This window comes from Fukomys damarensis, unplaced genomic scaffold (assembly GCF_012274545.1).
Source record: "Fukomys damarensis isolate Sample0158 unplaced genomic scaffold, DMR_v1.0_HiC HiC_scaffold_18, whole genome shotgun sequence".
Lineage (NCBI taxonomy): Eukaryota > Metazoa > Chordata > Mammalia > Rodentia > Bathyergidae > Fukomys > Fukomys damarensis.
The window spans coordinates 10,115,174-10,129,389 of NW_022900930.1; the positions used below are offsets into that span (position 1 = coordinate 10,115,174).

Below are 14,216 nucleotides of genomic sequence, written 5' to 3' on the forward strand. Positions count from 1 at the left end.
ATATATATATACATATATATATGTATATATATATATACACACACACACACACACACACACAATTTGAATTTTGGGAAACATTAACTGTGCTGTCAACTTTGGAAAAAGTTATCCCAATTTACTGTGTTGAGTTGGCACTGTACAGAAATTAACAGTCATACTCATCTAGAAATGTTCATTGTTTTTCCATTTGTACAGGGATACCACCCTGTATTAAATAGGTAAGGTCATATCTACGTGGGATTGATTACAGAAACTAATAAAGTATCCTCTAAATAATCAAAAAAAAGAATATAAGACTACAAGAGCAAGAAACAATTTAAATATGCTCAGGTGCCATTTTCATCTTCAGAATTAAGGATTATTTTAATTTTACATCACTGCCTTTTCTCTTTTACTTTCCTTTTTAGTTTTATTTTAGAATTCCTTATTTTTAATATTTATACCGAGATTTCTTTAACTGAAATACCGAATAGTTTCTCTGGTGTGAAAAACTATAATAGTACACAAGATCCTAATGAAATAATTAATAATGTGAAATAGGAAGTAAAGGGCTAAAGGTGTAGGGAAAGTGGGAAGGGCGGGGGAAAGGTAATAAGGGAGAGGAAAAAAATATGAGAAAATGAAAAAATGGAAATAAAGTGTTTGTAAATGGGGAGGGGAGGGGGGTGAAGGGAGGGCAGGGACAAGGGGAAAAAAAATGAGAATCAAGACCTATCATGTAAAGGTACAGGATCCCAATAATGAATGTAACTGTATTGTATACCTAGATTGTACCAATAAACTCAATAAATATAAATACATAAATAAATACATAAAAATAAAAGATAATAGGAAGTAGGGAGACAGATCCTTCTCAAATAATAAAGGGATAGAGAGATTGAAAGACAGGTGAAGAAGAGAGGACAAGGAAATAAAAAATAATTAAGATGTGTTACATACAAGTACCTGCTCCCCAAAAGGAATACAATCATTACATACTGCAAACATGTTACTAATAAAAAAGCTGAAAAAAAAGTTGTAATATGAAACAATTTACAAATCTGTGAATACTGTCATTTTGAATACACAGTATTCTAAATTATATGGATAAACCTCACAAAACAGGAAATTCACTCTTTATTTTTTATTTTGAGATCACAACACACCTTTATTTGTATCAAACATCTGCATAGCATCACCCAAACTTTCTAATTTTCGGTAAATGATGAGACCAGCCTATGGCAAAAAGGAGAAAAAAAGAGCAAGCTGGTTAAAAATAAGTAAAATAATGTCATATGTCTCACCTTTAAAAAAAATCCAAAAGAAATATTCTCAAAGCACTCCCAAAATTAAATCCAACCTATTGTTGCTACATATCTATGTGCCTTCATTTAACCACTACAGAATAATGAGAATGGAGAAAGCTGCCTATAAAGGAGAAATTTAAGTCTTCACTGATTAACACTCAATATTAGAAGCAAATTTCCAAATAAATTCCTTATGAATAAACTCTCACAAAATACATACTAAGGAAAGAAATCTGTTTTGACCAGAAACCCACTTTCTTCCATTTCATTAAATCAGCTGAGAATGTAGCATGTGAATAGTCTTCTTTGGAAATACTGTTAACAGGAATAATCAAATCATACTGATTTTTTATGAATGAAAATGCTATACAACTTGTGTGAGTCTCAACAAGTATTGTACTTTTTAAGAGAAGTATCATTCCCTATGTCCCTGCCAAAAATGAATTTCTTTTCCTCTGGTTAAAAATTAAAGGCGTTTCCTAAAAATAGAGGCAAAATGGGAAACAAAAAGATATTAATCAATAAATAAAAGTTATCAGTTAAAAGGAAAGAAATTCACCATGGAAAAAATGTATTTCATACATTAAAATAGACACACACCCAACAGTACAACACATAAAGCTCAGATTTCACCATGTATAAACTTACAAATATAAAACAGAAGCAGCAAGCCAAATTTGGAGGCAATTTTTCTACATATTCACTACATTTTAAATATAAATACAAGAATAAGGCCAACTTCAATATAGAAATTGTTTTATAATTATTCTTATACTGAATTGCTACATATCAAATAGATCGTCAATAGCATTTGTGCTTGCTGAGCCTGAGCTTGCTTTTTACGGTTTCAGCAATTTCACGTTTCTTTTACCCACAAATTGGACATTATTTTGGAATCATGACAGTGAAAATAAACAGCACTCAACAATCTGTTCATTGGAACTTGCTAATCTATATCAAGAACTAAGTTTCACTTAATGAAAGCAGTTTTTAATGCCAAGCTGATATTAAACATCTTAGTTGAGTTTATGCCAGCACCGCAATAAAAATTCTGTGAAGTAATTTATAAGAAGGTTTCAAAAAACACCCCAACCTAAAGATCTGTAAGTACATACGTAAGCATCGGTGGCTGCATAGAGTTTCTGGTCCTCATCAAGAGGGAAAATACTCCAATTGCTACAGCGGATAGACTTCTCTTTCAGAAGCTGTTTACCAAAGAGGTGTTTAACCAGACCATTGAGGCTCCAGATCTCCATACATTTCAACTAGAAATACGAAAAAGCAATACAGAAAAATTACTTTCTGCTATTACCAGATATTCCTAAATACCACCAAAGAACCAGGCCACAAATAAACCCAGAAATTTTATATCCAAATACCACCCAGAGAACTTCTCTATTGCTACAAAAACAGTATATATTTTTTCAACATAAAACTACCTTCTGTAAGGAATAATGTACATACTCTACCTTCTGATTGGCAACCTCTGTCAATTCCACCAAGTTCTTCAATTTGATGTCAAAGTCACGTAGAAGTTTCCACTGATCTCCTTCGATTCCTACACCTGCCTTTTTAATTGTTTCATTTTCAAGCAACATTTTTAATCCCTGGGGGAAAACTATAATATTTTATTGTTATTTCCATAGCATCTGTTATGTACTCTCTACTTCTTATAAATATCACATGTATTTTTAAACTTGTGTTTATGTTAAACTTGAATTCAGAAACACATTCACCTTAAGTATTTCAGTTCTTACCTAAGACAAAAACTTCTGATTGATAAGTGGTAAGAAAAAACAAATCTGAACGTCACCTGCGCTAGTGCCAGCAGCATATCCCTTGTCATTAACACCCTCTAAGCTCTACTTTTCATTTGAAAACAAGAAAACATGCCTCATGGAATGTTATAAAAATTCAATGAAACAGGGAACATGAGTAAATCAGGTAAAAACTGAATACTTGTAAGATGATGAGAGGAGAGCCAACTAATAAAAGAGACTACTTTTTATAGGGATAAATTTGATATATTGCAATTATCAGCTATATAAAAATGAAACAAAGCAAAAGAGATGACCAACCTGACATAGAAGAAATGTGAAACAAGTAACATTTGCTCTCAGACACACACAATTGAATTAGTGCGACTCTGCTTAGTTTCCGTTTATTGTATATCGGTGGCCATTCCATGTCAAATCCTATCACATCTCCAGCAGACAGACTCATGCTAAAGGGAGAAATATAGTGAAGATTACTTGCATTAAATTTTAAGCTTTTGCACAGCTAGACATCATTCAAAATTTAAAAAGAAGCTACAGCCTGGTAGGAGGTATCTATAATACATATAACTGACAATGAATTATAAGAAAATATTGTTACTCAAAAAATTAAGAAAAATACAATAATCTAGTGGAGAAATGGAGAAAAACAGAAACATGAAATTCATAAAAGAAATCAAAATGGCTAATGAACAAGTATATAAAAACTCCAACTTTCTCTACACAGTTTCAGATCTATTTGAAAACTTAAAGGTTCAAAATATCAAGTGCTGTGAACTATATCTATGGACTGCTCATTTCTGATGAACATATAAATTGGTATAAATTCTCTTGGAAAAAATTTTGACAATATCTACTGGAAGATGAACAAATACTATGTATGACCTGACAATCTTTTCTCATAAATATATAAACTCTAGGATGTACATGAAGAGACAGATGGTGAAAAATTGTTCCTATCGGCAAAAAATTGAAAAAAAATCATCTGTCAATAAAATGGACAAATAATGTAATAATAAAACAGCGGAACAACACAGAAAAGTTAAAGTGGAACTACAGAGAAAATTTATCTAAAACAATGTTAAATGAAAAAAGTTACAGAGTATTCTTGTACATATAATTTGATAGCATTTGTAAATGTTTTTAAACAGGTGAAAAGGTATATAATATTTTGGGATATAAAATTATGAAGCAATATTAAAAACATGTAAGAGAATACCAAACACTGAATTCATGACAGAAGATATCTCAGACGGGCAGAGGGAAAAAAAAAATCAGAAAAAAAAATATATATATGTCTGACTTCAACTGTATTTTATTGTTGCAATCCTTAATTCAGATTTGAAGAAAATGAATGTTAAGATTTCACTAAGAGCCGGGCATGGTGGCACTTGCCTGTAATCCCACTATTCTGCAAAGCTGAGGTAGAAAGGCTACAACTTTGAGCACAGTCTGGGCAGCTTACAAAAACTATGTCTCAAAATTTAAATAATGTTTTTAAAGGTTGGAGAGATATTCGGTAAACAATATAACTTACCGAAATTCCCAGAAAGGAAAAGAATTGCAGGATTAGAGAATAAATTTTCAAATTTAATGAAAACTATAAATGTAATATTTAAAAAAAACTTCAATGAACCCAAAGCAGGATAAACACAAACCACACTATGCAAAGGCACATAAACTGTGGAAAAACTGTTGTATTAAAGATCTTAAAAGTTAGCCAGGCATGGCTACACCTGCCTGTATTCATAGCACTTGGGGAGGCTGAAGCAAAAGGACTGCAAGTTCAAGTCCCCCTAAGCAACTTAACAAGACCTTATCTCAAAATAAAAAAAATTAAAAGGGCTGGGGATGTGGTCAAAGGTCCTGGTTTCAATCCCCAGTACCCTACTGCATACACATATATACACACATATAAACAGAGAGAGTGAGAGGTAGGAGCTCAGAGAGAAAGGAAAGAGGGAGAGGGAGAAGCAGAGGAAGAGGGAAAGGGAGAATGAGAGAGGGAGAAAGAGGGAGAGAGAGAGAAATCTTGAAAGTAGTCCGAGAAGGGGAAATACAAAACAAAACAAAAACTCTGCCTTTTACAACGTATGTAAAAACTACAATTCTTCAAGTCACTTATGATTGTTGCCTTCATATATGACATAGCAAGGCAAAAGTTGGTGAAGTTAATATATAATCATAATAGATTTTTACCTTCTCTGTGAGTCTAATTGGATTCAATATAAATTTTAAAATATTTAAAAGTAGAATAGAACATAGTGATAATGTATACATAGAAATAATTACCTTTGGAACTTACAAATATTACCATAATCGTTGTTATGTTCTAAAGATCCCAAACCAGTATAATTAGGTAATTCATATCTCTTACCTAATATCTTCTGATAGGAAAGAGCAATCACTAGCTTCATAACTATACACAATAGAGCCAGTGAATTCTAAGAAGGGGAGATCATCTTCAAAAACACTCTTCTGAATATGTGCCTTGAGTTAAATAAAATGAAAAATAAACACAAGTAAAGCTTATACTAAATAATATTCATTGAAATAATAAAGTCCATTGGCATTTTCAATTTTTAGTTCTAAGTTTTATCAGTTAATGCTTTACAGAACTAATAAAGTCAAGGTCAATTTTTTAAAAATAAAGCCATCCCATTGTAAAGTTATTATTCCTAATAAATCCATTTTCAAACTTCTAATTCTATTTTCATTAAAGCATTTATTTTACTCATAAATTTATCTGATAACTATATTAATAATAATGCAATACTGTGGCCCTGAAATGCTGACAACTGGTTACCAGACTTATGAGAACTTAAGTCTTAATCAAAAAAGTCACCAGTGTTAATGATGTTCAAATTAATATCTGAATTGGAACAAACTAGTAAGTTCAACCATACAAAATGGATATACAAAGAGGAATATGCAGTAAGAATTTTCATTTTGTTAAACCAATTAAAATTCATTCCCCTTCAGACATTCCACTAGACCCTGCTTCGTTCACAAAACAGACACTCTGACCTAAATAATGACCTGAAGTTTACAAATAAGGTTTGATTCATCAAACCACCAAATTTAAATTTCCCATCTGTAATAGCAGATGTAGTTTATGTACATATTCTGTCATAAATAATGATAAACTTGAGATATCTGTAAGAAAATGGATGCAGCTTGAGACCAAAATGTAACTAAAATAAATCAGACACACATGCTCAAATTTCATAAGGTTTCTCATATGTGAGAAACCCAAAAGCAAAATAAGAGATAATATGGACTAGGGAGATAGATCTCTCTCAAATGGGAAGGAGATTAAGAGATAAAGGGATAGAAGGAGGGGAACGAAATGAAAATAAATTAAGATGTGTTATGTGCATGTACCAATCCCCTAGGAATGTAATCATGTACTGCAAACATGTTCTATACTAATAAAAAATAAAAACTGGAAAAAAAATAGTAAATGAATACTATACCTTTTTTCCTTCTACAGCACATCCTTTATTCTGCATAGACATCCATTCAGGAAATTTCCGCTGTTGTGATGTGGTTTCCAATTTTTTCTCATTCATCTTTAAAATGACCTCGTTGCAAACTCCAAAATAAGTAAATAAGACAAATCTTTGAAAGAAAACTCAGAGATACCCCTGTCCATATGACTTAAACCAAACACATCTAAAACAAATTATGTATCTAGTCCTAAATACAGTATAGTAGCTGGAATCACAAAAGAAACAGACACAAGATTCTAGATTTAAATTCCAATAGTATTTCTCCTTTTGAAATAAATTGGCTGCTTTACTTGAGTTCTAAGGTTCCAGCAACTGCAAAATGCTATTATTTATTTTAATAATTTCAAGGAATATCTCATTAACAAAGACTGTTGGGCATATAAAGTATTAAAACTTTTAATATCTTTTTTTGTATGATTTCATCTAACTCTAAGATCTAAGTAAACTCAGCAAAACTGTTAAGATTTATTCAGGTTTACTTAAAGATTTGATTTTCAGGACTGATAATAGCTCTTCTACATTAAGAATGCCAGATTTATAACATGCCTTTTGTTAATGGTAAAATGGATCCATACTGTAATGTGACTTATAATAAACTGAAGCAGCCTTAAATTCTTAGTAAAAAAGATCAATCTTATTTTCTATTATGTCAAATTCCTAATGAGCGGTGTTATTGCTTATGTCTAGATGTCCCTCAAAAGCTTCATGCAGTCATAGGTGTGGCTTTTTCAGAGGTGGCTGGATCTAGTGTGTGATTGCTAAATTAGTCCACTGATTGATATGGCACTGCCCTAATCTCAATAGCCTAGACAGAATATAAAAGGGACAGACAGAAACTGTTATTGCTGCTTATTGCTTATAGCATGCTTGCTTGGTGCCTTCTGTCTTCTGCCCACCATTAACTCTTTCTCTTCTGTGATGCCCCTCTGCCATGCCACCCAGCCTTGGAGTCAGCCAATTATGGACTGAAATCTCCATGAACTGTGAGTCAAATAAACTTTTCCTCCTTTAACTTTGGGTGTTGGGCATTTTGTCTCAGCAACAAGAAAAATAACTAAGACAAGGAGGCAGCAGTTTTAAAAATACTCCTTAAGATCCTCATGATGAAACAATGATTTGGTTAAATAATTACAGCAACTACTTAGGATTTAGGAATAGCCCATTACATTTGAGACTATTTAGCAACACAAAATAAAGAAAGTTAAACAATATTCGACAAGTACCCACTTTAATTGCTCACTTCACTAGCATGAACAAAACCTAGGAATATTGATAAATATTGGGCAAAACTTTAAAAGATTACTTTATCAAACAATTTGCCACACAGAACAAAATCTACCACCCTTATTACTGGAAAGGAAATAATTAATAGCAGTCACATAACTCTTTGACTACTGGGGTAAGAATAATGAAAGGTCTAAACGAGAGTTTCTTGTAACATGCTAATGAACTCAAGTCAAATGGCAGCCTAGTAAACTTAACATTAACTAGAAGAAAAATACCAGAAGCCCTATCTAAAAAAATATGCTAGCACTATAGAGAGCTCTAAACAGATTATTATAAATGTCTGGAATTAAGGATTTATTAGTTTATGCCTGGAAAATGGAAAGTAAGTCAAGTAAGTTGTGTAATTATGAGAATATATAATAGGAGATCCAAAACAACTTATGCTGTGCAAATGTTTTACACACACTGCTCAAAAGTAGTCTGATAATTCAAAATCATAATGAGTATTAATGCAAAAGAAAGGGACACTTTTGGAGTCTGTTTCTCACAGTTTGGGACTGCCCCCCCAAATAAAAATGTTCCATCTGCATTTGGTGCTTACCTATCTATATTCTTTGAATCACTGACAATTCTGGCACTGGATAAGATCTATGATTCACTAAATCAGAGCTGACAAGTCAATTCTTGGAGTAATCATATGTATTATATGTAGTATAAAATGCAAAGTATATATGGTTTATAAATTATATTTATAAGCATTTATAAATATAAGTGGTTATTAAATCATATTTGCCACAAATTCAAAACCTCTGACAGAAATAAAAAGCTGTTCCCAACCTATATGTATACCAATATATCTTTATAAAATATGTAATATTTTAATAAAATCTATAGAATCAGGATTTTTAAGTAATTCATTTATACTGTTAAAACAAAAGTAAATCTCAATTAACTTTCCTATGGCTATGTATAACACAAAAATCATTTTAATTTGAAACATCTAACTTTTAATATAAACAGTCTCTTTCACACACAAAATTCAATCTAAATGTTTCAGGCAAAGAATTTGAAAGTAAATCTGTTCACAAACCTAGCATCTTTGACAGGTTTACTTAGATCTTGGGGTAGATAAAAGCAAACAAAAATTAAAGTTATGAAATAATTTGCAATAGGAAAACCTTCTAATATACATGAGGATGTAATTCCCCTTCAGATAAAGATTATTCCTGAGAAGGATTAAAGTCACAGTGTAAAAAAAATTTTTTTACATATTTAGCTGCTATGTTGTTGAGTATGAACTCTAAGACATCTTTTTCTAAAATCACATATTTTATCATTTTGTAACACTTCATATTATATATACTATTAAAGGATTTTAAACCCCCCTCTGAAATGAATAATGTATTTTTATATGATTTGGTTTACTTTCCTGAAATTTTCTTGCCTTACCATCTACTACTATCTATAACTCTTCAACTAACTTTCTTGCTACTTTTAAGGCTACGTAGGTTTTTTTATTATGATTTTTTAAATTTTGTTTTGTTTTTGAATAGCCCGATTTGAACCATGTAAGGAAATTCATCTCATACACCGAGAGTAAAAGAATGTGAGTTTACCACTTGCTTTACTTTGACTAGTATGCACCTTATTTTCTTTAGATTTTTTGGTTCTTTTTCTATTTTCTTTGACTTTATGAAATTATTCCTTTTTCCCCATTATTAATATTAAAATATATATTAGGCTTTTTGCTATACTCCACTTCTGATCATTATTCAATATTTTCTTCAAATTCTATACTGCAATCATCAAAATAATAAGCTTTGTTAGATAGAACTGGAAACTCTCAATAATCAGTGTTCCAACAATTTAATCTCAATTTATGCTTCAAAGGTGCAAAAATTCTTAAGCTTTGGATACAATTGAATTTTTTGTTTCTAGTATTTTAAAATATTACTAAAACTTTGTCTTAGACACACACTGACTTTTTGCTCTATTGGTACTATTAATTCTCCTTTAAGCTTTAAATAACACTAGCGGAGCATGGCGGCACACGCCTGTAATCCCAGCACTCAGGAGGCTGGGTCAGGAGGATCACTGTGAGTTCAAGACCAGCCTGGGCTACATAGTGAGTTCCAGGTCAGTCTCAACTACACAGTGAGACCCTGTCTCAAAAAAACAAAACAAAAAAAAAATTTAAAAAAAAAGATTTAACAAGAATCATATCATTTCTATGTCACTTTTCCAAAACTGAATTTTAACTCTGAATTTATAAACTAACTGTATGCTAATAGTATGTGTTAACATATTTTCTACATGATCACTGCAGTTTGGTTGAGTTAATTCAAGTGCTCAAAATGTCGGTTAATAATGCCATGCTTTGGAACCAATAACTAACTATACTTCAACAAACCTACAAAGTTGAGTTAATTCAAGTGCTCAAAATGTCGGTTAATAATGCCATGCTTTGGAACCAATAACTATACTTCAACAAACCTACAACATAAGAAATATTTACAGGAGTAATTTTAAATTTTCCTTTTAATTCAATATCTCCCTCTGGACTGGCAATGCACTTCAGTAATGAAATAGCTAACTAATTGCATTTCTTCACCTAAGCTGAAAAGAAGGTATAGTTGGAACTTGAATTTCATTAGGCTCACAATTTTTAAGGCATCATTTAATGTGGTATTAAAAGCTAAAGGCAAGTTTTTGTTTGTTCGTTTTTGAGACAGGGTCTCACTATGTAGTTGAGACTGCCAAGGCAAGTTTTAATATATAAGTATTTTTCTGTGAATAGACAACATATTGTTTGCAATATATTTTTAGATTGAACTTAATGTAGTCTTTATACCTTCTTGTCATTATCAATCTCAAATTTCCACTGCTTCCATAATGTTCTGTGTGTTCAAGGTATTCACGTATCACTTTGACCAGTTCATTTCCAGCTGGTTTGGAACTTCTTTTTCAAGCAAATAACATCTTCCATGTGTTTTTCTTCAAGGATTCTAGACAATCTTCAGAGGACTATAGTCAATTTTTATGAATTCATATCTGAAATAAACACCTTGTGATTAAGCAGTCTTCTGGATTAGTGTTGTCTCTATGTCATTTGACTAAAAGTCAACAAATACTCTAATAGAATATTTGAAAATGGCAACTTTTCAAATTCCTTTGCCTCACATAGTGTCCCAAACTATGTTCCATATAAGCAGGAAAAAAGAGCAGATTCAGCAAATAGAGAAATATCAATGGCAACAAGGCCTTATCACTTGCGCAACCCTACAACTAGCTTCTTGAGCTCAATCTGATAATCGTATTTATCAATTATTATAGTCAAATAATTATAGTAATCATAAAACACTAAATTAAAATATTGTTATTAAAATATTGTTCTTATAATTAAAGATGAAATTAAACATAAGATTTTAATTTTATGTATGTGCACTTGTGTGTGTGTGTGTGTGTGTGTGCATATGTGTGTATGAATTGGGTCTGAAGCGATGTGTGCCAAGATACTGTGATTATCTCAATTGCAGATGGTATCTTCCAAATGTTCTCTAAGAATGAGTGTTGCTTTTATTAATCACAGCAAAAATATGTCAATAAAAGCGATAAAGGATTTTTTAAAAATTAACAATCAAGGCTACACTTTTTCATAATACAGAACAAGGATCAATAATTTTTATTCTGTTTTATGGCTACTGTAATTTATTAGTTATAATAATTAATCAATGTGATTATCAGATTGATCTCAAGAAGCTAGTTAGTACGGATGCACAAGTGATAAGACCTTGTCATCAATGGGTCAGATAATAAATATTCCAGGCTTCGTGGTCCACGTGGTCTCTGTCCTATTGATTCAAGTTTGCCATTATAACAGAAAAGCCACAAACAATACTTAGGTAAATAAGCCACATTATGTTATAATAAACTTTTTATCTACAGAAACTGAAACCTGAAATTATATAAATTTCCCAAAATATTATTATTTAGATTTTTTCAACCACTTAAAAAGGTAAATTAGCTCATAGTATGAAAAGCAAGCTTTATGTCAAATGTGATCTACTGGCCAACTCTAACAATAGAACACAGACAAAATATTCTAAGATTGAACAATGTCCAGTGACAGTATTACTAATCACTGACTATAGCTATTTTTAATCTCCATAATACATTCATAAAACATCTAAGACTGAAACTTCTTGGTAAATCTTTTTGATAAATTTCTTGTACAATATGCCTCATGATAGCTAAATGAATGTACTTTCTGGCTAGGACTGATAGTATTAACCAATTAAATGTGAAGAGATTATATGTCAGAATTCTGAATTAAGTTTTGAAAAAATTCATCTTACTCTACTTGACACCAATAAGATGGGAGGACAAACTGTCGGCTAAAATCACTTCTACTTTATGTCAATAGAAATTACATCAATAAGATTTCAGGACAAATGTAGAAAAATTAAAACTAGTCTCATTACAAGTTAGCTAAGAAGTGACAGTTTTTTAATCACCTAGTTTAGTGGTGACAAACCTATGCCACACATGTTGTTTTGCTTTTAAGACAAAAGATGTTAATGTATGAATTGTTTTTTCTAAACTAAAACCTCAATATTCAAGTTTAATTGCAATGTTGGTACTTTACAATAAATAAGTGGGTTTTGGATTGCAGTTTGGGCACTCATCTCTAAAAGGTTCTCCATCTCTAGCTTAGCTTTTACACCATACTCTACTTTGTTTTGACAGAGTAGAGATTTCTTTTTTTATTATTGAGTTTATTGGTACAATACAGTACAGTTACATTCTTGACTGGGATCTTGTACCTTTACATGACAGGTCTTGGTTCTCATTTCTTCCCCTTGTCCTTAAAACCACATTTTTCCACTTAGATTAGTCATCTTCTAGAATGAACGCAGGTAATACCAGTCTAAAGAAAGGTGGGTTTCAGTGGATGAGCACAGAGATTTCTTCATTCCTAAAACCTCTAAGGTAAGGAAATTAATACCTACTGTTTCCATGGAAACTGACTTGCCTAATTGCTTGAGGGTTAACCTGAATAAGCTATCCCAATACTTTTTAAGAGCATTAAAAAAAAAAAAAAACTCACTCAAGTTAAATGGTACATACAAATAACCATTTCAAGACCAGGACAAAATAATTATTAAATAATTCAAGTTTAACTCTGATAGTTATATGGTTTAATATGTACATATTTTCAATTACTTAAGATGGTTCAATTCTCTTTTGTTCCAAATACTGTATGTAAAGGCTAATTTGATGAAATAAACTTTTATAAATATTGTACTGACTTCTTAATCAAAAGTATAAGAATGTTTATAATTACTACTCTGAAATTTGCTAACAAAATATCATAAAAGAGTAGTCAAAATACTTACACTATAATTTCAGTTTCTTCGGTTTCTTACAGAAATTTCTTACAGAAATTTCACAAGTATCAACTGAGTTTCATAATGATTCTCTGAGGAAGGAAACTGTATCACCATCATGCGCACACAAAGAAAAACTAACAAAAAAAGTCTAGCTTGACTGCAAAAGTTAGATTGCTCTACTGTTCATAAATTATACTGTAAAGAAGTAGGGAAGTAGAGTGAAAAGAAATCTGGACTTAGAGTCAGAAGACCTGGATCACAGTGCTACTTTATGTCAAGAAAACTTACCCCAAACTTAAAAGGAGTACAAAAAGGGCAGTAAGTCTGTTCTATGTAATATAAGAGCATAAGCCCACTGAAAGATTATTTCATTAGAGAATATACTTTCAATTGGTTGGCTATTTATTCATTATTTAATATTCTATGATATTACCTATTAATTTATAAATTTTTGTGTAGCTAAGATGCAGATGAATTCTGACCAATAGTATACTCATCTTCTAGAACGGACACAGTTAATACCAGAAAATCTCAAGGGCTATAGTTTGTATAGCCCTATAGAATAGCTTTATATCTAGCCTAGTTATCTCATTCTAATTTTCTGTCATGCCTGGTGGTGCACAACTGTAGTGTCAGTACTAAGGAGACTGAGGCAAGAGGATCACCATGAGTTCAAACCCAGCCTAAGCTACATAGTGAATTCAAAGCTAGCCTGAATTACAAAGCAAGACCCTGTATTAATATCAACAACTAATAAGTAAATAAACTTCTTTCTCCAACATCTATATAGTTTTTGTATTTCTTTGACCATTTTATAATGCTACTGGTTCCCTCATTAATGAACTGAAAACATTTGTGATCATTCTATACTTGTATAAAACTCTGTTGTGAAATTTCTTTTGCGGGGGGTACCATGGATCTAACTCAGGTATTTGAGCTTGCAAGGCAGGTGGCAGAACCACTGAGCTAAATCAACAGCCCAAAAACACTCTGTTGTGAAATTTTTTGAAAAATTATGCCTTC

The 14,216-nt window shown here is 31.5% G+C and overlaps 1 protein-coding gene across 6 annotated transcripts in view; it reads right to left on the reverse strand.

The window, feature by feature from the left end:
* Wrn (WRN RecQ like helicase) overlaps nt 1-14,216 on the reverse strand; it is a 142,001-nt gene that overhangs the window by 105,532 nt on the left and 22,253 nt on the right. For 3 of the 6 annotated variants that reach the window (XM_010622218.1, XM_010622213.1, XM_010622194.1), the window contains exons 2-8: nt 10,655-10,854; nt 6,541-6,659; nt 5,442-5,554; nt 3,368-3,513; nt 2,759-2,907; nt 2,405-2,554; nt 1,149-1,218 (exon numbers count right to left, since the gene is read on the reverse strand). In XM_010622218.1, the coding sequence (XP_010620520.1) occupies nt 1,149-1,218; nt 2,405-2,554; nt 2,759-2,907; nt 3,368-3,513; nt 5,442-5,554; nt 6,541-6,636 (724 nt within the window). In that variant the 5' untranslated portion in view covers nt 6,637-6,659; nt 10,655-10,854. Of the gene's footprint in view, nt 1-1,148; nt 1,219-2,404; nt 2,555-2,758; nt 2,908-3,367; nt 3,514-5,441; nt 5,555-6,540; nt 7,109-10,654; nt 10,855-12,626; nt 12,731-14,216 lie in introns of those variants that run through there. The other 3 variants (XM_033765378.1, XM_019207293.2, XM_010622225.1) reach the window with 3 other exon arrangements.